Here is a 23,746-nt window from a genome sequence, read left to right on the forward strand (position 1 = left end):
AGCCAACTCTCTCAGGTATCCCTGAGGTCCCAAGACAATCACAAAGAGAATGGAAGGAGCACTCCCCTGGAAAATAAGAATGTGATGGTTCTGGGTGATGTCCATCAGCACAGTGGTTCTTAGACTGGTCCCTGGAACAAGCAATATCAGCATGGCCTGAGAACTCATTAGAAAGGCATGTTCCCAGGCCCCACTCCAGGCTTACTGAATCAGAAGCTCTGATTCAGTGCGGCCCAGCCATCTGTGTTTTAGGAAGCCCTCCAGGTGATGCTAATGCCTGCCCAAGTTGAAAAACCACTGCCTTAGAGCAATGAGACAGTGGGGGTGGGTGTCAGTCCCTGGTGGGAAAAGCAGGTGGGATCCACTCCCACGGAGCATCAGTTTCCAGGGCTGCCTGGAGAGGGTTCCTTGCCCCTCAACGTGTGTCCCCCACAAAGACCCACTCACCCAGTTTCCCAGGATCATCTGGTAGGCCTTCATGCCTGACCGCTTGGAGGACAGCAGGAAGGGAGGCTGGTTGGTGTGTTTGCACTCCTTCTCTGGAGGAAGCCACATACCAGGACCAGATGTAGCCTAGGAGTGAGGAATGAAGGCTGGAAGCTGGAGAGGGCTGGTGGTGGTCAGCCTGGGGCCAGGGCAGGTGACCTCACCTACCTGGCAGCCCTGGGCCTGGAGCCAAGAATACTGGGAGGCACCCAGCTACCCCCAACTCACCGGGAGCCCATCCTCTAGGGGTGAAGGGGCCCTGAGGGGCCCTCATGACCCCTGCTAACCGCTCTGTCCCCGCCCATCAGCCTGACTCCTCTTTCCAGGTTCCCGGGGGTTGGGGTGGGGCCCTCCGGGTCTGGCAGGGTCCAGAGAGGTGTTCCAGAGCCCAGCCTGGGGAGCGGAAGCCACTCAGACTTTGGAGCTAGTTGAGCTGGACTTCACTCCCGGCTCCTTTTCCCCTTTGCTGGGAGCCTGGGTAAATCCCTTCTGATCTCTGAGCCTGGGTTTCCTTTCATGAAATGCAAAAAACAATCCCTTCCTCAAGGAGGCTGAAAGGTGCCTGACCCAGAGCAGGTTTTCAGGAAGTGCTGGTACCCTTGCTCATTCCTCTCCACGCCCTCACCTTCCCAAGCCCTCAGCGATCTATGGGGGGCAGACATGCTTGGGGGTGGACTAAAGTCCAGAAGCTACTCAGATCACTGGCTGTTGAGCCCTCAGAGAGGAGCCCACCACTCCTCTGAACGGAACAGGTGTGTGCCTCTTACACTCAGCCCACCTCCAGTTTTCTCCTCGTCCTCTCTGCAGGGGAGAGAGGGACAGAAATGCCCGCTGAGCACTTCCCAGGTGCCAGGCTCCATCCTAGAGACCCTAGTACTAACCTCATTGAATTCTCACAGCCACCTGGTCACACTTACGGGACAAGTGTGTAAACCAAGGCTCAGAGAGTGAGAGAGACTGACCCACTGAGACCAGTGAGTGCCAGACCAGGATTGGGAACTAGGTGAGTGTGGCACCCAAATCTGGGCTTTCCCCGAAATAGCCACCTCCATCCCACCCTGCCTCTGCATAGGGGATCCCCTTCCAAGAAAAGAGGGAAGGAAAGCCACAGGGGGGACACTGACTAGTTTTCGGGGGCACTGGCTAAGGGTGGCCCAATAGATTCTTTCTGTAGGGGTTTCTGGGTTGCGAGGAACTTTTGAAAAAACTCCACGCTTCTTATTGTGATGCAGGTTAAGTTCCTCCACGAAGCTCTGGAAATTCGTCAGTTCCCTGGGTCTTTTTTTCTGAGAAACAGAGGGGGATAAAAGAGATCTGTTATGCCAAGAAAAGCAAGGTCTGTGTTTCCAGACCCTCCCCACAGAGACAAGCAGGGGGTCCCCCAGTGGCAGGGCAGGGGTGTGGGGGTCTCTAACAGCCCCTCCTATGTGCTATACCCTGCAGCCCAGCTTGCCTTCATCTACTTCTTCTTCCACTTGTTTTGTGGACATTTCCTGACATTTATTCTAAGTAGGAGCGATAGTCCAAATACATAAAAACCAGTGTGATGGGGGAACACTCATTGCCATTCTTAGGGCAATGAAACTACTCTGTATGACACTATAATGGTGGATACATGTTATTATACATTTGTCTGAACCCATAGAACATGAAACACCAAAAGTGAACCCTAATATAAACTATGGACTTCGGGTGATAATGTGTCCATGTAGATTCATTGACTGTAACAAATGTTCCCCTCTGGTGTGGATTACTGATAGTAGCGGGCTGTGCATGTAGGGGGTACAGAGGACATATGATGACCTGTACTTTCAGCTCAGTCTTGCTGTGAACCTAAAACTGCTCTTGAAAACGCCTGTTTTTTCGATAGCACAAAATCTTATCCTGTGGACTGGGCATTGGCTATAGGGCCTGAGGAGGGCCCAAGGACCCTGCTAGGCTGTGCAGGACACCTTGGCAGCTGGTCATGAGCAGGACTGGAAGGCCACAGGGAGAAGCCAGGCTGCAGGGCGGGGCCGAAAGTATTTCAGGATTTCACCACCACCCCTCACGTCCTAGCACTCCTGATGCCTTGATCATAGGGTTCACCTCCTGCTAACAGTCTACCTAATTTTCAGTTGTGATTGTGTTTCTTTTTGTGTTAAAATGTAAGTACCACAGAGGGAGGTTCCCCTGCAGCTAGACAATTACCTGGCGCAAGGTACACATGAGTTACATGTGTAACAGGGAGTTAGATAAAAGTGAAAGTGTTAGTCGCTTAATTGTGTCCAACTCTTTGTGATCCCATGGACTGTAACCTGCCAGGCTCCTCTGTTCATGGAATTCTCCAGGCAAGAATACTGGAGTGGGTTGCCATTCCCTTCTCTAGAGGGTCTTCCCAACCCAGGGATAGAAGCCATGACTCCTGCAGTGTAGGCAGATTCTTCCAGTTGCTATGAAGGCAAAGCCCAGGGTTCTAAGGAATCACATAACAGGATCTTGGTGGGTGCAGGAAATGGTTGCACCAAGCTAAAATTCTATCTCAGTTTCTCCTCTTGGCCCTCCAGTTCTCTGCCACTAACCCAGACAGCTTAGCTGGGTCTGCAGTGACCAGAAGTGTTTCCAAAACAGCAGGACACCCAGGCTGCACCATCCAGGTCTCAGCAGGCCTGGTGGCCCGTGTCCCTTCCAGGCCTGGTCCTGTGACCACTTGCACCTCTCCTCTGTAGTTCACACTGGTGCAGACAAGAAGGGACTGGTGGTGAAGCCAGACAGCGTCCTGGGGTTCAAATCCCGGCTCTGCCTCTTCCAGCTGCGTGGCTAGCCTCAGTCTCCCCATCTTGCACGAAGAGCCTTATCCCTCGCTTGCTAGGAGTGGGGAGTGAGGAGGATGTGGGAAGGGCCCCCTGTTCCCCCACCTCCCCCCCGCAGAGCCTGGCACACAAGGTGCTGTAGATGAGTGAGGCTGGTCTTCCTGCGGGGAAGGCACAGCCGGTCTGCGCACTCACCTGCACAGAGTAATGTCCGTAAGGCTGGGGCTTGCTTCGGTCACCAGAGAAGATGTCGTAGGGGCCACGGGTGCCCGTGACTTTTGCCAGGCACACTTCGATGCCACTTTTGAAGGTGTAAGTGCCCGGTGCCAGACCACTCCCCTGGAGCAGAACACAGAGGACAATCCCTACTGGTACATCACCCTCTTGGGGCCTCAGGTTCCCCATCTCCCCTGGGACTCCTCCCACCCAGGGCTGCACAGGAAGCTGGGTGAGGCCTGGCCAGGTGTGGGGGATACCTGATGAGCCAACGGGCGCCGCTGGTTGGCCATTCTGCACATGAGGCCCTCGGAGTGAGCCCGGTTCCAGGCACTCTCCTCCAGCTTCGTGAATGGGTTGCCCTTCTCCCCATAATTTCCAGGCCCTGGATAGTAGTTCTGCAGGTGGGGGAGGGACACAAAGGCCATTAGTCCCACTCCTGTGCAACTGTGTGCACCTGAAGAAGAGATGCCCCCCAGAGGGGAACAGGATTTTCAGAGACCCTGCATGTTAACTCCCCTCCAAAAACACACAGCACTCTGGGCCTGCGAGCCTCTGCCACCGCTCAGAACTTCAGTTCCAAAATTCAGATTCTTGAGACTTCCCTGGTGGTAGAGTGGATGGGAATTCACCTGCCAAAGCAGGCACACGGGTTCCATCCCTGGTCCCAGAAGATCCCACATGCTGTGGAGCAACTAAGTCTGCGCACCACAACTGCTGAGTCCTTGGGCTGCAACTACTGAAGCCCGTGCTCCTAGAGCCTGTTCTCCACAGCAGGAGAAGCCACTGCAGAGAGGCCTGCAAACCACAACTAGAGAGAGCCTGCACACAGCCAAGACTCAGCACAGCCAAAAAGAAATAAGAAATAAAAAAGTTCACATGCTTCCCTGGGGCCCCACTAGTCTGTCTGACTTATCCCTCACAGCTCCCTTCCCAGGTCTGACACTTCAGCTAAAGTGAGGTTCTTGCTGGTCCCCAAACATACGCATTCTGCCAAACTCCCTGCCTTTGCTTGCTTGTGCCGTTATTGCTACCCCTCCTATCTTCTTGACCTTGAAAGATTCTAGTCCTGCAAAGCCAGCTCAAATGTCATCTCTCCTGAGAATGAAGCCATCCTTCCCCGATTCCCCAGACAGCTGCTTGGTTTGGTGATCTCAGAAATCCCATCCATTATACACACCCCTGAGTCATAGCCCTGCATTTACACGAATGGGTTTTCCACTGGTCTGTGAACACTGCTGTGACCTGGAGGTATCTGGAGTCCCAGGTTCGAATCCAGGTTCCACTGCTTCCTAGCTGAGTGATCTTGGGCATGCCACTTAAAGATCATCCTTAGCCTCATGGTCCATATTTTAAGCACAGGAACAGTGGTACTTTCTTCCAGGGTAATGAAAATGAAATGAAATAGTGTCTTTAAAGCCTCCTGCACATTCTCAGCCCATAGCATGTGCGAACATCTGGTAGTCAGAGTGGGGTGGCTGTCTTGACCGAGGGGGTTGGGAGAGTGGGAAGTGGGTGGAGAAAGAGGTAAGAGAGGTTGAGAACTGTGGCTGGAATGACCATCTGGGTCAGAATGAGCCTGGCTGCAACGATTGCCAGGGTCAGAGGTATGGCCTTTATAGGTGTAATGAGGAGAGCCACCCTGCAGGGTAGGTGGGTAGACGGTGGGTGGGTGGGTGGCAGAGTGGCCATCTTTGGGTAAAGATCTGGCAGGATGTTTGCTGCTGCGTTGCATCTTTTAGCCACACGGAGTCGCTGCCGCTCAACAGATGGCTCAGCCCAGCCTCCCTCCAGCCCCTGGAACTTCCTGGAAAGCAGCCCAGAACCAGGCCAGGCAGAGAGGACAGGGAGCTTTGCTGGGAGAGTCAGGCCACAGCAGGCATCAGATTTGTTCACCCTCAGAAGAGCAAGACTGCACTTTGCCTTCTTCCAGGGCCCAGGGTTTCCAGGTGTGTTCAGGAGAAAAGCCCCAAAGTAGGAAGGTGGGTCCTGGCATCAAGTACTAGGAGCTTTACAAGCCTTAACATCTTGGCCCTAGAGGCAACCTGATGAGATCAAATCAGTGCCACTGCAATCAACAGATGGGGAAACTGAGCCTCAGAGAAGGGAACCTTGGGTCCAAGGTCCCCCCTCCTGAAAGGGGCGTGTGTGCGTGCCAAGTTGCTGCAGCCGTGTCTGACCTCTGCACGACCCCATGGACTGTAGCCCGCCAGACTACCAGTCCCTTGGTGCAGACAGGCAGGGACTAGTGGTGAAGCCGGGACAGCGTTCCAGAGTTCAAACCCCAGCTCTGCCTCTTCCAGCGCGTGGCTAGCCTCAGTCTCCCCATCTAGCACGAAGAGCCTTATCCTGCCCTCACTGGGAGTGGGGAGTGCCGTTACTGCCACTCTTCCCGTCTAAGGCAAAAATACTGGAATGGGTTGCCATTTCTTTCTCCAGGGGATCATCTCGACCCAGGGATCAAGCCCAGATCTCTTACATCTTCCGCATTGGCAGGCGAGTTCTTTACCACTAGCACTAGTGCAAGGGTTTTAACTTCTAAATCCATGTGTGATCTTTCTGGTCCTCTACTGTTTCCCAGACAATGAGCATCATGACCTCTGGGGAGAACTTAGACGTGAGGGTCATAACAAAGGAGCAAGAGCAGCTGCTCAGGGAGCTCAGAGGACAAGAAGAGCCCAGTGCTGACACTCCGTCAACAAAGCCTCACCTCTCCCTTCGACCCTTCAGGATCAGAGGTGCAGTAACACGTGTGGGCTGGTGTAAACACCCCTGATTTTAGCTGGAATATTGTTTCAGGCCTTTGGTGACCCAACCAAGAGTGATTAATTCTGGAGGGAGAGGTGTGTGGGAATGGAGAAATTGTCATTTGTAATTTTTTTCAGCTGGATCTTGAAGAAGGAGAAGGATCCCAGAAGATGAAGGGCGAGGGACAGGCCCCCCAGGTAGAGGGGGCAGGAAGAGCACCTTTGAGACAATGGGAGAGGTATGCTAGAAGAGAGTGGGATGGCCCTGAAAGCCGAGCAGGGTGTCCAGACTTGATTCTGAGGCATGGGGGTGTTTAAGAAGGTGCACAGCAAAAATAAATAAATAAAAAGAAGTATGATGCTGTATCAAGGGAGAAAAAAAAAAAAAAAAGAAGAGGAGGGTGGTGGGAGGGTGGAGCCTGGGAAAGACGAGCCGAGGAGAGAAACTAATGAAGGGACTCCAAAGCTGGGAATCCCGGTGTCTGACAGCCAAGGGAAGGGGGATGGAGGCAGATCCCAGGCCAGCAGAGACGGTGTTGGCTTTGCAGGGTTCATCAGCCCCATCCTCTCTGGGGAAGGATTCATGGGCCCTCAGGCAGGCAGCCAGAGCTTTGACCTTGGCACTGGGGAGGCCCCCACGGGGAAGTCAGCAGCCAGCACAGGTGGCATCTGTAGGCCTGTCCCACCAGCAGTGGGGGGATGACTGCAGGGACCAGAGACCAGAGAAGGCCATCAGGTCCCCAGTCCAGGACTTACAGCAGATGACAGTGAGAAAAGCAGGCCTTGGATGTGAGACTCACTGACTCACTGTCTGGCCCTGAGCCCAGGAGGGCAGCTCAGAGAAATCCCGCAGGGCCTAGTGAGTTACCGCAGCAGCAGATATGGGGACCAGAGGGGAGGAGAGACGGCCAGAAGAGGGGGACGGGCCATGGGACCTTCACCTGCTCAGCCAGCCCTCCCAGATGCCCCAGTGTTGAGGACCAGAGCACAGGAGGAAACAGCCTGCATCTGATTCGTTCCCCCAAATCTTCTGCCTTCAGCAGGGCTGGGCTCTGACATTAGACCTTGTCCTCCACTTATCGTCAAGGGACAACGCATGTGAGTCAAGTGCGGTGGTTACGCGTGGACACTGTGGATTCAATCCTGCCTCTGCCTCTGAGTAGCTCTGTGACTGAGGGCAGTCACTTAACCTCTCTGTGCTCATTTTCTGTCTGTAAAGTGGAGATGATAGCCCCTGCTTCACAGGCTGTTGTGAGGATTACATTAATTAGTACATTCAAGTGCTACAACAGTGCCTGGCACGTGGCGAGTGCTGCGTTAAGTGTCAGCTATTATTACATTAGATTTGAAGGTAATGACTCATTTTTCATTGCCTCCAGACAGCCCCTCTCCCCACAGGGCAATTACAGCTTCTGCACCTGAGGATATGTGTACATCCCCTGAACGGGGCAATGAAAAATCTCTAGGCTCCATAGGAGTTTTCACAGTGGAGAGGTGTGGAGGAAAGGCCCTGGGTTTGTGGTTGGACATCCCCCCTCCTTGCCTGCTTGACCCACTGGGGCAAGGCGTTTATCCTCTCTGAGTCTCCAAGGACTGGTCTGGAGTGGTTATAAAAAAAATCAAGAGTGTTTTGGAGGATGGGTGCTTAGCAGGCAGGCGTGCCCTTAGTCGACAAAGACCTACCACATGCCTACTATGTACCAGGTGCTGTGAGGACAGGGGAATTCTGCAATGAGTCAACCGGGCAGATGTGTCCACCCTCAGGGGCTGCTATGCCCTGGGGGAGAGAGACACTGAACACAGCCACAGTCGGGGCTCCGGGGACAGGGTGGCATCTCGCAGGATCAGGTCAGGCCTTGGAGCTGAGGGGCGTGGAGGGAGTCCCTAGGGGAAGGCGCCGCTGGAGGAGGAACAGCATTTCTGATAGAGGAAGAGCAGGAGCAAAGCCCTCGTGTTGAAAGCTCACGGGACACCTGAGGAGTGAGGAGGATGGGGTGTCCAGCACAGAGAGTGGGTGGGCTGGGGAGGAGGATCAGTGCTGGCAGTGTGGGTGTGACCCCATCTTTGCCCTAGATGTCTTGTAGAGGCTGAGCCCCCTCAGAGCCCTCCCCCCATGAGAAGACCATCCCTACCCACACGATACCACTGCAGCCCTCCTGCCACCCCCACCTCTCACCACCATCACCTCCTATCTGATGCCTCCAACCCCCATCCCCATAAGGGTGTCATCAGCTCCACCCCCCCAACATCAAAACCCTTCTCCACTGTCCTCCAACAGCACCTGGAGTCACACCTGAGGCCTCCACCTTGTCAAAGGTCCTCAGGTCTGGGTCCCCGCCCCTCTGCTCTCGCCTCCCCCACCCTAACTCACAGATTCCGTGCGTCTCCATTGCTCACCTACACAGATTTTGCTCAAATGCCACCTCCTTCCAGAGGTCTTCCCTGACCACCCTATAAATGGCACCTCCATCACTCGCATCCCTCCCTGTCTCATTTTTCCTCATGGCTCAGATTATATGTGATTTGCTTCTTTGTACTGTTGTTTCTACCACTAGGACCACAACTCCATGAGGGCAGAGACTTTGTCATTGTCACTGCTGGAGCCCCAGGGCCTAGAACAGTATCTGGCACTAGAGGGCGCTCCATCATTATTTGCTGGATAGATGGCTATAGCGATGGATGAGTTTGCTGAGCGCCTACTATGTGCCTGGGCTTTGTGTTGGTGACTCAGATATGAACCAGACCCTTTCTTGCCATCAGGGAGCTCCTGGTCTGGTAGAGGAGACAAAAGGAACCTACAACAGCCAGTGGGCTCAAAGAGGCGGCCCTGGAAGCAGATGGGCTGTGTCTCAGAGAAGGGCCTAGCCGAGCCTGGCGAGGAGACCACAGGTGACAGGGGGCTTCCAGCCCCACCAGGGGCATGCTCCAGGGGAGAGAGTGGGAGGGCTCCCACGCCAGGAATGAGAACACCTACCCCAATGAGTCCTCGGAAGCGAATCTCCCCAGAGCTGAGCAGCCCACGAGTGCTGCCCGGTTTTGACTGCAGCTCTTCTAGGAAGTCTTTGAGGTTGTAGGAGCCAGGCCCCAGCTTTTCCTTCTGCCCCAGGAGAACAGAGATGAGGTAAGAACTTTACACCCGTGTCTGTGTGGGCAGGAGCCCAGGGGATGCTGTGTTCCTTAAAGGATGAGCTCTACCTGGGCATGGAAGGACACTGCAGGCCACCCTAGGGCTGGACGGGAGGAGCTGGTGCCCGTGATGGGGCGGGATGGGGCCCCGGGGGCCTCACCTGCTGCCGCTTCTCTTTCATGATGGCCTGGTACTGGAAGTGGGGCAGCTGGGTCAGCCGGGTGGCTTCCTGGGCCTTGGCCCAGCCTGTGCCCACCTCTTTCTTCAGTTTCTTGTTGCTGAAGCAGGTCTCCTTGAAGCCATAGGTCCCGGGTCCTATGTGGGACTGAGTCAGAGTGGAATCAGAGCGGGGCCAGCCACACCCACCAGTCCATCTGCAGAGCAAGTCCTTAGCATGCTGTCATCCTGACCTGAGAAAGGACAGGCAATGCCTGTGGGGCCCTCTCCTCCAGCCCTGAGCCTGGCACTCAAGGTGTAACCATGACAACCTCTGTTGCTAGCCCCCTTACACTTCAGAGAGGGCCCATGGCCAGTCTGTACGAGAGCTACCAGTGGAACCCACTGTCTCTGTGGTTCCAACCCACTTTTTTCACTACAGTCCTGTGTTTATCAAACACATTGAAAGCCCAGCTCTGAGCCAAGCCCTGAGCTGTGGGTTAAGCGCACGGAGGGGTGTGAGGCATGCCCCTTTCACAGCTGAGCTCATCTGCCCTAGTGGGGGACTCAGAGGGACAGTGGCCAGACCATGTGGGAGAGTCAGGAAGCTGTGCAAACTCACCACGTCCACAGAGTAAACCCTGGAGTACGGAGCTTCCGTGAAGGTGCTTAACTTCTTCTGGCTGGGATAAACAGCGGAGACGTCAAACCTGGAAGGACAGACACCCAGTGAAAGGCACCCAGCCCTGATGAGGGAAGTTCTAGGGGGCAGGGGAGTTGGCCTCCCAGGCCAACTTTGGAGCTGGTCCATGAAAGATGAGATGAACAGGGCTGTTGCCTCCTCACGGCCTCTGTACTTCTGTTCCCTCTCCCTAGACTCCACCCTAGACTGGTCACCTACCCCCTGCTGCGGACCTTTACTCAAAAGTCACTTCTCAGTGCAACCCCACCCCAGAACCTGCCAGCTCCTCCCCCTCACTGTCTGTTTTTCCATAGCCCTTATCACTATCTAACACTTTATATATATATATATATTTTTTTTTTTTTTTCTTATTATCCACTCCAGCCACCTCTCTTATAAGAAGGCAAGCTCATGAGCAAGGGTTTTGCTGTTTTGTTCATTGTTTCATTCCCAGATGCTAGAACTGAGCCTGGCACATAGTAGGTGACATTTATATAGAGATATAGATATAGATGGGGCTTCCCAAGTGCTGCAGTAGTAAAGAATCTACCTGCCAATGCAGGAGATGCATGTTCCATCCCTGGGTCAGGAAGATCCACTGGAGAAGAAAATGGCAACCCGCTCCAGTGTTCTTGCCTGGGCAATGCCCTGGACAGGGAAACCTGGGGGGTTACTGTCCATGGGGTCTCGAAGAGTTGGACACCACGGAGCCACTGAGCGCAGCACAGTGTGTATATGTATGTGGTGCACCTGAGACATGTACACCAAGATGCTCCTGAGACCTGTGTGCAGGCCAGGAAGCAAGTTAGAACTGGATATGGAACAACAGACTGGTTCCAAATTGAGCAAGGAGAGTGTCAAGGCTGCATATTGTCACCCTGCTTATTTAACTTAGATGCAGAGTACATCATGCAAAATGCTGGGCTGGAGGAAGCACAAGCTGGAATCAAGATTGCCAGGAGAAATATCAATAACCTCAGATATGCCGATGACACCACCCTTATGGCAGAAAGCGAATAAGAACTAAAGAGCCTCCTGATGAAAGTGAAAGAGGAGCATGAAAAATTTGGCTTAAAACTCAACATTCAGAAAACTAAGATCATGGCATCTGGTCCCATCACTTCATGGAAAATACATGGGGAAACAGTGGCTGACTTTATTTTTTGGTGCTCCAAAATCACGGCAGTATGGTGACTGCAGCCATGAAATTAAAAGACGCTTGTTCCCGGGAAGAAAAGTTATGACCAACCTAGACAGCATATTAAAAAGCAGAGATATTACTTTGCCAACAAAAGTCCGTCTAGTCAAAGCTATGGTTTTTCCAATAGTCATGTATGGACGTGAGAATTGGACTATAAAAAAAGCCGAGTGCTGAAAATTTGATGCTTTTGAACTGTGGTGTTGGAAAAGACTCTTGAGAGTCCCTTGCACTGCAAGGAGATCAAGCCAGTTCACCCTAAAGGAAATCAGTCCTGAATATTCATTGGAAGGACTGATGCTGAAGCTGAAGCTCCAATACTTTGGCCACCTGATGTGAAGAACTGACTCGTTGGAAAAGACCCTGATGCTGGGAAAGACTGAAGGCAAGAGGAGAAGGAGACAAGAGGATTGAGATGGTTGGATGGCATCAGTGACTCCATGGACATGAGTTTGAGTAAGCTCCAGGAGTTGTTGATGAACAGGGAAGCCTGGCATGCTGCAGTCCATGGGGTCACAAAAGAGTTCGACATGACTGAGCCACTGAACTGATACCCAACACACTACATATCATACATATGAATGAAGAAAGACACCTGGGCTGAAATTCTACACAGGACCTTTGGGCTGAGTGACCTACTATGGGCCAGGCCACTTGGCCTCTCTGAGCAGCACATAGTAGGTCCTTCAGAAATGATTTTAAACAACTTAATAGGATAATTAAAGGACTCTGGGCAGGGAAAGGCAGAGCCGGGAGGCGGATATAAAGTCCCGCCCGCTCACCTCTGACTGCCAGCCCTCCCTCCTTTTTGCTCCCTGTCCGCAGGCTCCAGCCCTCTTTCATGGGCCCTCCAGTCACAGGCCCTCTCCCCCACCGCCGACCCCGCCCCACCTGTGGCTCTGCACCCCGAAGGGCGCACCGGTGAACCACTTGGTGGCCATGAGGCTAGCCTGCCCCCTGGCGGCGAAGTCCTCGCAGGACTCGGACCGTGGGACTCCTCCGCGCCGCCAGCCTCCCGAGCTGGCCGCAGACTGCAGCCACCGCTGCCACGGCAACCCAGGCCTTGTGATTTGTGATCCGCCAGAACCCGTGTGCTGTGTGTGTTGCGTCTTTGCCCGCGCAGCGCCCCCGGCAGGCACACCCGCGAGGTTCCTGACTTTTGCCCTGGGCTCTGCACATTTTCACTGCTGCCTTGCCAGACATCCTTCCCCAAGCAAGCCCGACCAATTTAATGGCCCCATATTGTGGCCCCCTGGTGGCTCAGATGGTAAAGCGTCTGCCCGCAATGCGGGAGACCAGAGTTCAATCCCTAGGTCGGGAAGATCTCCTGGAGAAGGAAATGGCAACCCACTCCAGTATTCTTGCCTGGAAAATTCCATGGACGGAGGAACCTGGTAGTCTACAGTCCGTGGGGTCGCAAAGAGTCGGACACGACTGAGCGACTTCACATGGTGGTTAATATGGATGCCATTTGGTAGGGTTTTAGAGTCATTTGTTGAGGTAAGAAAGTAAAGTCGCTCAGTCGTGTCCGGCTCTTTGCGACCCCATGGACTATAGCCTACCAGGCTCCTCCATCCATGGAATTTTCCAGGCAAGAATACTGGAGTGGGTTACCATTTCCTTCTCCAGGGGAATCTTCCTGACCCAGGGATCGAACCTTGGTTTCCCGCATTGCAGACAGATGCTTTACCATCTGAGCCACCAGGGAAGCCCCGTAAATTAAGGAACTGATTCTGATTTCTTGCTTTATGCCAGCACCCTGCACGGGGCCTGGTGGAGAGCCTCTTAATGTTCACTTTATGCTGGTGGGACCAGTGAGACCCACACGGAGGTCTTGACTTAAGCAAAGGGCATCCCATTCCTTCTACACTCTGTGGAGAGAAGGAGAAAGAGGGAACAGGCAAGGGGAGTCAGAGCGTGGAAGGTAGTAATGAGATCGGTGGTGGGGGAGGTGTTGCAGGGATGGAGTCAGGACTCTGTTCCTCCCCCAGTTGCCCACCCCGCCTCCCACCCCCGCCATGACACTCTGGGCAGACGCTGTGCACCGCGTCTGGGACCCAGATGTGGCCCCTTCTCAGCCAGTCTAGTGGAGGCAAACAATGACTACACAGTGTGAGCAGGTGTAGGAGATAGGAAAGTCTCCGACCCAGACTGTGGGCGGTGGGTAGGTCCGGGAAGGAGGAGGAGGAGAATTTCAAACTCAGCATTAAGGAGTGTGTATATCTTGCTTGGTAAAGAAAAGAACTGAGGTTATATGCCCCCCATATGGCAGGATCAGCTCTCTCCTCTCAACCTCCTTTACCTTCCACCAGGGCCTGGGTTCATGCTGCTGCTGCTGCTAAGTCGCTTCAGTCGTGTTCGACTCTGTGCGACCCCATAGATGGCAACCCACCAGGCTCTGCCGTCCCTGGGATTCTCCAGGCAAGAACACTGGAGTGGGTTGCCATTTCCTTCTCCAATGCATGAAAGTGAAAAGTGAAAGTGAAGTCACTCAGTCGTGTCCGACTCTTCGAGACCCCATGGACTGCAGTCTACCAGGCTCCTCCGTCCTTTGGATTTTCCAGGCAAAAGTACTGGAGTGGGGTGCCATTGCCTTCTCCAGGGTCATGCTACAGACTGTCTGATATCATCTTCTGTGATTGCCCTTGATCCTCCTTCAAGGGTTTTAGGCTAAGGCAGGACAAAGAGTCATACACCATTTGATGAAGACAAGACTGAAACCAGAAACAGAACTTTCCTAGGGGTCCTGCATCCAGTCTGTGGTGGAAGTGGATTACCAGATCAGTGGGTCTCCTTCCAGGCCCCACCCAACACCCTTTTGCCATCCCAATATAGCATTTAAGCCATGAGCTGGACTCACAGGCCCCACGCTGGGCAGGCACATGACCACAGCACTTGGAGCATCCATGCTACAGAAGGTTGGAGGCATCAGTACTCAGGACCACACACAAGACAGCCGCCCCATGTCATCCAAACATTGACTTTGCCCCTTCCCAATGTGCATTGTTGAGCAAATCACTTCCTCCTCTGATTCTCACCTTTCTTACCTTTAAAATAAAGTCAGTAATCTCTGTGTCTCCAGACTGCTATAAAGATTAAATGAGCCATTTACGTACGCTCCATAGCAGAAGCACAATAAGAGGTCATTCCTAGCCCTTGGAAAGGGACCATATAGAAGGCCCAGGGGCAGAGACTGTGTGTCATTCCCTGCTGGTGCAGTATGTGGCACATAGAATATCAGCAAATATTTTTGCTGCAATACTATCATAGAATATATCATAGAATATCAGCCAAAAAAATCAGCAAATATTTTTTGAGTGAATAGTGAACAAATAAATGAATCTAATCCAACTTCCCAGGAATGCATAAATCACATTCAAATCCTAGCCCTGCTGCTTCCTAGCTGGTGGCCTCGGACAAGTTGCCCTGGCTTCAATTTCCTTGTCTGTGACATCTGACTGTGACATTTTGGAGGAGCTGTTCTGAGGAGTGAGTGACAAGTGGCTGTGTCCATACCACATTCTCTGAGCTGGTGAGGCCTTGCCACTAGGTCCAGGGCTGCTCAAGTGTTCTTGGGCCCAGCCTTCCTGGGGTTACTTTCTTTCTCTCCCAGCATAACCACCTTGGCTCTGGGACTCACGGAGAAGCCACAGGATATAAGGCAAGGTCCATTGAGCTGGGAGTTTTGGCTTCCAGGCAAGCCAGAGCAGGCCAGGGGTGAGTCAGCTATGCAGCAAGGCAGCTGGCTCCAGTCAGCTCAAAGCCTCCCCATCATAACCCTTTCCTGATCACAGCAATTAAGTCTCTCCTATAGGTACTATCGCAATCCTCTCCAACCCTTATGAAACAGAAGAGGAAACAGGATCAGCCAGAGAGAGTAACTTGTCCTGGTCACATCTAGTGAGCATCACACAGTAGGTACGATACTCATAAGTAAAGTGTGCTAGAGTTTCTAACCCATCCTCTGGTGCCATCTGTTATGTCAGCAAAGTAAGTCAAGCTTCTGAGCCAGGATTCAGGCCTCTGAGATGGGACAATGGCTGCTGCCTTCAGTCCTCATCCGCTGCCATCTCTTTCCCATGCTCTGTAAGTCTCAGCCATATGGGGCTGCTCTGTCCCTAGGCATACCCGGCCCTGGCGAAGCTCTAGCCTTTACATGTGCCTTTGCTGCTGCTGAAATGCACTAGCAAACTACCTTCCCCATTCACCTCCTGTTCATCTTCTCAGAGTCAGATCAAATGCCAAAGCCACCGATTAGAATGGCCATTATAAAACAAACAAGCAAAAACAGAGACAAAGTACAAATGTTGGTGAGGATATAGAGAAATGGAAACCTTTGTGCATTGTTGGTGAGAATATAAAATGGTGAAGCTCCATGGGGGAAAAAAGTATAGTAGCTTTTCTGAAAAATAAACATAGAATTACCATATGACCCAGCAATTTCACTTCTGGGCATATACCCAAAAGAAGTGAAAGCAGGGACTCAAAAAGGTATTTGTACACTCATGTTCATAGCAGCATTATTCCAAGAGTTAAAATGTGGAAACCACCCAAATAGACATTGATGGACAAGTGGATAAACAAAATGCAATATATATATACAAAGGAATATGATTCAGCCTTAAAAAGGAAGGTAATTTTGACACAGTTGCAACATGGATGAACCCTGAATTACGCTCAGTAAAATAAGCCAGACAAAAAAGGGTAAATATTTTATTATTATTCCACTCAAATGAGGTTTACAAAAAGTAGTCAAATTCATAGAAACTAGAGTGATGGTTGCTAGGCTGGGGGAAGTGGGTATAGGGAGTTGTTTAACAGAATCAATGTTTCAGTTTGGGAAGATGAAAAAGTTCTGGAGGCGGATGGTAGTGATGGTTGCACAATGTGACTATACTTAGTGCTACCGACTGTACAGTTAAAAATGGTTAAAATGGTAAATTTTATGTAATGGTTAAAATAGTAGTTTTATGACAATAAAAAGAGGGGGGAAAAGTCAAACACCCCAGGAATCCATCTCTGATCTTCTCAAGCAGAAGATGATCTCATGATCACCAGCAATTTATAGTAACAACTTTTCATTAAGATCATTAAATTTTACATTTTAAATTATGGGTGAAAAATATCTCCAGAATGCTGTTTTAATTTGCTATTTTATTGCTTAAGTCAAATATTTTTTTCCAAGTTTACAGATTGTTCTATTTCCTTTTCTGAAAATGCTGATCGCTTTTTTTCATGAAGATAAAGTAACAGGGTCTTAGGAGCCCAGCCCCAGATGAAACGAAGGGTGGGAGAAACTCAGAAGTTCAGACCTGAAAAATCCAAGTCCTGGAGGACTAGCAGCTTTGAGGCAGGGAGCACAGCCCTTCTTTTAGAGGACAGGGGCTGATGCCAGGCCTGGGGGAACACTGGCAAGAGCAAGAAAACTCAGAGTGCAGAATGAGTGGAAGCTGGTAGCTATCCAGAGTGACTTTTACCAAATTTACTCAGACATCTACCCTGGTCCTGGGGGAGGGAGTATCACCCTCATGTCACAGATGAGGGAAGAATAAAGTGTGAAACAATCTAGAGACTCATTCACACACTGTGCTAAATCACTTCAGTTGTGTCCAACTCTTTGCATCCCTATGGACTATAGCCCACCAGGCTCCTCTGTTCATGGAATTCTCCAAGCAAGAATATTGGAGTGAGTTGCCATGCCCTCCTCCAGGGGATCTTCCCGACCTAGGGATCGAACCTGCATCTCCTCCAACTCCTTTATCGCAGGCGGATTCTTTACCCTGAGCCACCAGGGAAGCCTCATTCACACAGTATCAGGGATTAAAAGCAGCACAGGAAACTCTGTCTTTCCACTGGGGCCCACTGCAGGGCAGAGAGGAGGCAGAGAAATCCCAAGTGGGGAGGCCTGATGAATGACAGCTAAGGAAGATCTGGAGAAGGGGATAGGCAAGGCAAACACTGGAGCTGTGGAGGAGCTGGGACAGCAGCAGGAGTGAGGGCTTCTGTGCGGACTGGAAGGGCCAGGCCTGACTCGGTGAGCTCACGCTGGATGGAGGAGTGCTCACGCAGGAAGGGCCTGGCTTGGGGTTCAGCAGACTGGCTTCCAGGCCTGCTTGGGCACACCCAGTTCAGTGACCTGGGCAAGTACTTTTCTCATCTGAGCTTCACTTTTTCTCATCTGCTGAGCAGAGAGAGTAAAAGCACACCTTTTGCCAGGTACTGGGCATTACACGCCCCGCATTTGGCACTACACCTGTGTACCAGGCACACCTGATTATGCAATGCAGGCGTCTAAAAGCCGCTGAGCAGCGAAAGCGGTAACACCCACAGGGCGCTCTGACCCACCCACCGGCGGGCGGCGCCGCGGATGGGAGGTGGCTACACCCCAGGCTTCTGAGCGCTGACCCTCGCCTCCCGCGCCGGGCTCGCTGGAGGGACGCCCCCATCCAGTGCAGCCTTGGGGGCCAGGCCCGGGGAGCCGCCGGGCAGCCATGGCGGAGCCCGAGGCCGCGGCCGAGGACCTGGAAGCCCTCATCGACGACCTGGACTACCTCCCGGGCCACTTCCACCTGGAGATGCAGCTGAACTTCGAGCCGCGCTCGCCGGCCTCGCTCCGCGCCCGGGACCTGAAGCTGCAGCGGGAGGGACTGCGGCAGGAGCTGGAGCTGGCAGCCGCTCCGCAGCGCCCCGCCGTGCGCCACCTCCTGGGAGCCTTCGCCTTCTACCTGGAGGAGCTGGACGAGGCCCGCCAGCGCTTCCTCGAGGTGGCCCACGAGGATCCGGGTAACCTCAACGCCTGGGCCAATCTGGCGCACGTGTACGGGCGGCTGGGGCAGGAGGAAGAGGAGGAGGCGTGCGCCGGGCAGCTGGCCGGCCTCATGGGCCTGGCGGGGGACCGCGGGGCAGCCGAGGACCCCCAGCTCCGCGCCGCGCGCTGCCTGGCGGAGCAGGGCTACGCGCACGGCTTCGACGTGGGCTGCGCCAGCCCAGAGGAGCGAGCGCGCGTGCTGGAGGCTGGCATCGCGCTCTACGACAAGGCGCTGGGCTACGCGCAGCAGGTGGGTGACGTCTCCAGGTTGGGAGAGCTGGGGTCGCGGCCCCTAGCGTCCACAGGGACGCCCATGGCCCCCACACTCTCCCCTGGCCCCGGCCCTTTGGCTTCCGTAATACCATACCAGTGTGCCTCTCTCCGCTTGAGTCCCAGACTGGGCTTGTAGCTTTTCTCTGCTGGGCTAGGGAATGGACCCACATCCCAGCCGGTTAGCCTCCCTAGGTTTCTTTGCTGGCAGTACCGCAAACTCAGCACACCAACTCACCCTGTCATCTTGTTCCTCCAAGTACCTATCCTGGCACCTGTGTACACCCACCTCGCTATAAGGCACAGCTCTGCATCCCGCCAGAAACTGGCAGCATTCTTGACTCCTTTCTCCTCCTCACTCACCATCCCCGTGCACTCAGACCCCAGATTCCGGCCACCTCCTCATATCTCCGTGGCCTATCCACTCCTCTAACGCCTCCCTCCGCCAGCCCAGCCTCCATCATTCCCTGCCTGTACTAGTATGGTCGCCATCATCCTGCCTGGGTTTCTGCCCTCTGACTTGACCTTTCTGCCTCCACCCTGCTGCCTGTGTTCATGTTGCTCAATCTTTCTGGTCACATCACTCAGCTGCTTACAACCCCCAGTGACTCCCCACTGCCTAGCAGATAAGTCCCAGGCTCTCTGGTGGGCACTGGAGACCCTCTGTGATCTTGCTCTCTGTCTTCCCTCTTCCAAGTTCCCCCTTCCAGCCAAGCTTTTGCCCTTGCTTCCTATGGGCCAGGTCTCCTTACAGCCCACCTTGGCACGTCTTCAGCCTCTTTCTGAAGTTCCCTTTGCTCCACCCTTGCCTGGAAGGTTCTCCTTGCTCTCAGACATCCCCTCCACTGACTTCACCAGGCTGGGTTAGGATCCCCTTGGGGCTCCTACAAGTGTTGCTCACACTGTCCATTGACAAGTCTGTCTCCCCAGCTCAACCTTGAGGTTTTGAGAGTAGGGATGTCAGTCTGTAAACTCAATACATGGCATGGTACCTGGACGCAGCAGCACTCTCTTGAGTGAATGTCTGTGTGGCATAGACCTGGCACTAAACAGACAAATACTGGGTATATCAGTTACCCATTGTTGTATAACAAACACCCTCTGAAATTTAGCAGCTTGAAAACAATAAGCACTGACGGTCTCAGTGTGTGTGTGCTCAAGAACCTAGGCATGGTTCAGCTACGTGCCTCTAGGCTGCGGTCTCATCTGAAGGCTCGCTCAGCCTGGGGATGAGGGGATCTCCTTCCAAGTTCACACACTTGGCTGTTGGCAGAATTCAATTCCTCACTGGCTGTTGGTCAGAGACCTCCCATAGGTCCTTGCCTCATGGATATCCCATCATTTTTCTCTTCATTAGAAGCAAGTCATTAGGTCCAGCCCACATGCAAAGAGAGGGGGTTACACAGGGACATGAATATCAGGTGATGAGGATCACTGGGGGCCATCCCAAAGGCTGCTTGCATTAGATGGCCGACAGTGATGGAGAGGGACTTATCTTTCTACAGAAGAGGAAACCACAGTTCAGAGAGCTTCCGTGACTTTTCCTTGAAGGCATAGCACAGGCAGGATTGAGTTGGTAATGATGACTTTTTTAAAATCATGGTTTAGGTTTGTGATAGTTAAATGACAACAAGCTTTCACACATGAGTAGGATGGCTGCATTCACAAAACCTCTGCACACTCTCTTGAAACCTTTTCCACCAAAGCTTAAGAGGAAATGTGGAGTTAAGACCTCAGGGAGTGCTATGTGGGAGGTACGGGCTTGACTTAAGGGGAGTAGCGCAGGGTGGAGGTTAAGACGGTAGACGCTGAGTCAGACAATCCAGGTCCCAATCCCAGTCCTTCATGCTCTCACTTCTAATTGGTCTTTAGCATCACTGAGCTTCCCATTCTATGAAGTGCGGATAGTAATGGTACTTGTATCCTAGGATTCCTCATCTGTAAAATGGGGACATCATCATTTGGTAGATGTCATAAGTAAGAGCTGATGTTTGGAAAGCGCCTAGAATAGACCTTGCACAGGGACAGCAGGATCACAGACAACCCCAGATCTCCTGTTTTAAAGCCTGAGTCCGAGGCCCTGAATGCCAGCTGCTCTCCAGGGAAGACTTGGCCAGTTTGGTATATTGTTGACTGTGGTCACGGTCTCAGAGTGGGGCCTGAAGAGCCCTGGGCTGGGGCCAGGAGGCCTGGGTTCTCATCTCAGCTGCAGCCACCCACTTTGGGGCCTTCTCCTGTCTGGGCTGCAGACTGCGAAAGGGGAGTGGGAAGGGGGCACTGGATGGTCTCCAAGTTTCCTTCCTGCTCTCAGGAGGGGGCTCACTGGAGGAAGGCTTCCTGGAGGAGGTGGGGAGGGAGGCAGAGGTTTTGGGCATGGGAATGGAATAAAGGCTGCCTCCTCCCTCCTGCTGCTGGTCTGCCCCACCATGGTGTGGTCACACCCTCCTCTTTAGGGACCACCAGAGAGAGTGGCAATCAGGGCCCTGCCCAATGCTTCAGGGAGGGAACTAATGTCTTCAGGTGGGAGGTGGCCGCCAGGCCCTGTGCCGTATCCTTGTGCCTGGCCCTGTGCCGTATCCTTTTGCCTGGCCCAGTGGCAGCTCCCCAGGTCTGCACAGAGTGGCTGTGGTCAGCCCCATCAATCCCAGGAGACAGTTGGGGATTTGGAGCCCTCCCTCTATTTCATCATCTGAGGATTAGGAGAGATCATGCTTATAAATGGGCTTTCCAAGTGGCGCTAGTTATAAAGAACCCACCTTCCAATGCAGGAGACAGAAGAGACACCAGTTCCATCCCTGGGTCAGGAAGATCCCCTGGAGGAGGGCATGGTAACCCACTCCAATCTTAACCCACTCCAATATTCTTGCCTGGAGAATCCCATAGACAGAGGAGTCTGGTGGGCTACAGTCCAAAGAGTCGCAAAGAGTCGGACACGAATGAAGCAACTTAACATGCACGTATGCATGTGCTTATAAACTACCCACACAGAGCAGATGCTCAAGAAATAGTCACAGTCAGGGAGACAATGATGATTTTGTATAGTTAGAGCAGAAGGCTTGAGTTAAAGCACCCAGTGTTTATTATTTTGCTGTGTGGCTCTGGACAAATCGCTTTTCATCTCTGGCCTCGTGTCTGCTTTATAAACATTAAACAATAGTTTACTGTGATTATCCAATCAAATCATGGGGTAAAAGTGCCCATAAACTGGTAAATAATGGGCAAGTCTGAGACGCACATGCTCAGCCTCTTAACATTTATTGAGCACCTACTGTGTGCCAGACCCTTCTTTAAGAACTCCTGCCTTTCAGAAGCTCATGGACAAAGGGAGGAGCAAACATTTGTTCCTTCATTAACTAGCCCACTTGGAGCCCTGTCTCTGGGGGAGTGGTGCAAAGGGATGAGTCAGATGTGCCTATGACTGGCTGAGGTCACAGGCATTTATTGCATAGCCTGTGGCAGGTGATGGTCGTCTCTCAAGTCTGTACACCAGTTCAGTTCAGTTCAGTTGCTCAGTTGTGTCCGACTCTTTGCGACCCCATGGACTGCAGCACGCCAGGCCTCCCTGTCCATCGCCAGCTCCCAGAGTTTATTCAAACTCATGTCCGTTGAGTCGGTGATGCCATCCAACCATCGCATCCTCTGTCGTCCCCTTTTCCCCCTGCCTTCAATCTTTCCCAGCATCAGGGTCTTCTCAAATGAGTCAGTTCTTTGCATCAGGTGGCCAAAATATTGGAGTTTCAGCTTCAGCATCAGTCCTTCCAATGAATACTCAGGACTGATTTCCTTTAGGATGGACTGATTGGATCTCCTTGCAGTCCAAGGGACTCTCAAGAGTCTTTTCCAACACCACAGTTCAAAAGCATTAATTTTTCAGCGCTCAGCTTTTTTTATAGTCCAACCCTCACATCCATACATGACTCTTGGAAAAACCATAGCTTTGACTAGATGGGCCTTTGTTGGCAAAGTAATATCTCTGCTTTTTAATATGCTGTCTAGTTTGGTCATAACTTTTCTTCCCGGGAGCAAGCGTCTTTTAATTTCATGACTTCAGTCACCATCTGCAGTGATTTTGGAGCCCAAGAAAGTAAAGTCTCTCACTGTTTCCATTGTTTCCCCATGTATTTTCCATGAAGTGATGGGACCAGATGCCATGATCTTAGTTTCCTGAATGTTGAGTTTTAAGCCAACTTTTTCACTCTCCTCTATCACTTTCATCAAGAGGCTCTTTAGTTCTTCTTAGCTTTATGCCATAAGGGTGGTTTCATCTACATATCTGAGGTTATTGATATTTCTCCTGGCAATCTTGATTCCAGTTTGTGCTTCCTCCAGCCCAGCATTTATCATGATGTACTCTGCATGTAAGTTAAATAAGCAGGGTGACAATATGCAGCCTTGATGTACTCCTTTCCCTATTTGGAATCAGTCTGTTGTTCCATGTCCAGTTCTAACTGTTGCTTCCTGACCTGCATACAGATTTCTCAAGAGGCAGGTCAGGTGGTCTGGTAATCCCATCTCTGTACATCAGAGACCATAGTTTCTGGACCAAAAACAGGACACTGCCCGCCCCCCCCCCCCGAGGCTGACAAAGGAAGTACACTTTGGGGACATCAAGACCCGTGTTGGAATCAACCAGGACCTGACAAGTTGAGGTCCTAGGCATAGAGTGACAATAACTGAGCTTCAGAGAGGGTGCACTTCCTTTCCGTACAAGTGACTGGGGAGGCTTCTGGAAGAAGCAGGAGTGTTCTAGCAGGAATGGGGCGAGGGCACTCCTGGCAGAAGTGTGATGTGTGCAAAGGTCCTTTGGTGACAGCTGAGCTGGAGCAGGGGGTGAGGCCTGGAAAGAGGGTGGCCGGAAGCTTCCCAGGGGGAGGACACGGTGGCCCTGCTGATGTGGACTCTGGAATCTGATTCCTGCTCTCCCCAGCTGCATTTCTTCTTTCCCCGCCCCTCCTTGGCCGCTGTGCCTGTGGGAGGTTAGTTCCCAGACCAGAGACTGAACCCAGAGCCCCTGCAGAAAAAGCACCAAGTCCTAACCACTGCACCGCCAGGGAATCCCTACTCTTACTTCCCAGGGACTCTAAACTACTCATGCTTCTCCAAACATGCTGTGCTATTTCACATCTCCCAGTGCAGGAACTATTCCCTTTGCCTAGAAAGCAAGCTCCATTCATCAAAACCCAGCTCAAATTTCACCTCCATGTTGAAACCTTCCTTCATACAACGCACACTTTCACACAGTAATTAATATTCATGAATATTCT

General features: G+C 52.4%; 2 protein-coding genes across 3 annotated transcripts in view; one reads left to right on the top strand and one right to left on the bottom strand.

Annotated features, from left to right (window-relative positions):
- Positions 1-12,345, bottom strand: part of CIMAP2 (ciliary microtubule associated protein 2) — a 29,568-nt gene extending 17,223 nt beyond the window's left edge. The window contains exons 1-8 of the mRNA XM_065909682.1: positions 12,296-12,345; positions 10,147-10,234; positions 9,529-9,693; positions 9,216-9,338; positions 3,755-3,892; positions 3,474-3,617; positions 1,611-1,772; positions 448-573 (exon numbers count right to left, since the gene is read on the bottom strand). Of these exons, the coding sequence (XP_065765754.1) occupies positions 448-573; positions 1,611-1,772; positions 3,474-3,617; positions 3,755-3,892; positions 9,216-9,338; positions 9,529-9,693; positions 10,147-10,234; positions 12,296-12,345 (996 nt within the window). The remainder of the gene's footprint in view (positions 1-447; positions 574-1,610; positions 1,773-3,473; positions 3,618-3,754; positions 3,893-9,215; positions 9,339-9,528; positions 9,694-10,146; positions 10,235-12,295) is intronic.
- A 5,464-nt stretch (positions 12,346-17,809) lies between these two features.
- The window catches only part of TTC22 (tetratricopeptide repeat domain 22), a 29,730-nt gene continuing 23,793 nt past the window's right edge, over positions 17,810-23,746 (top strand). For both annotated transcript variants that reach the window (XR_010660013.1, XM_065912247.1), the window contains exon 1: positions 17,810-18,462. Coding sequence is in view for 1 of the 2 variants with exons in the window: in XM_065912247.1 (XP_065768319.1) it covers positions 17,896-18,462 (567 nt within the window). In the remaining variant the exon portion in view is untranslated. The remainder of the gene's footprint in view (positions 18,463-23,746) is intronic.

Source organism: Muntiacus reevesi, chromosome 1 (assembly GCF_963930625.1).
Source record: "Muntiacus reevesi chromosome 1, mMunRee1.1, whole genome shotgun sequence".
NCBI lineage: Eukaryota > Metazoa > Chordata > Mammalia > Artiodactyla > Cervidae > Muntiacus > Muntiacus reevesi.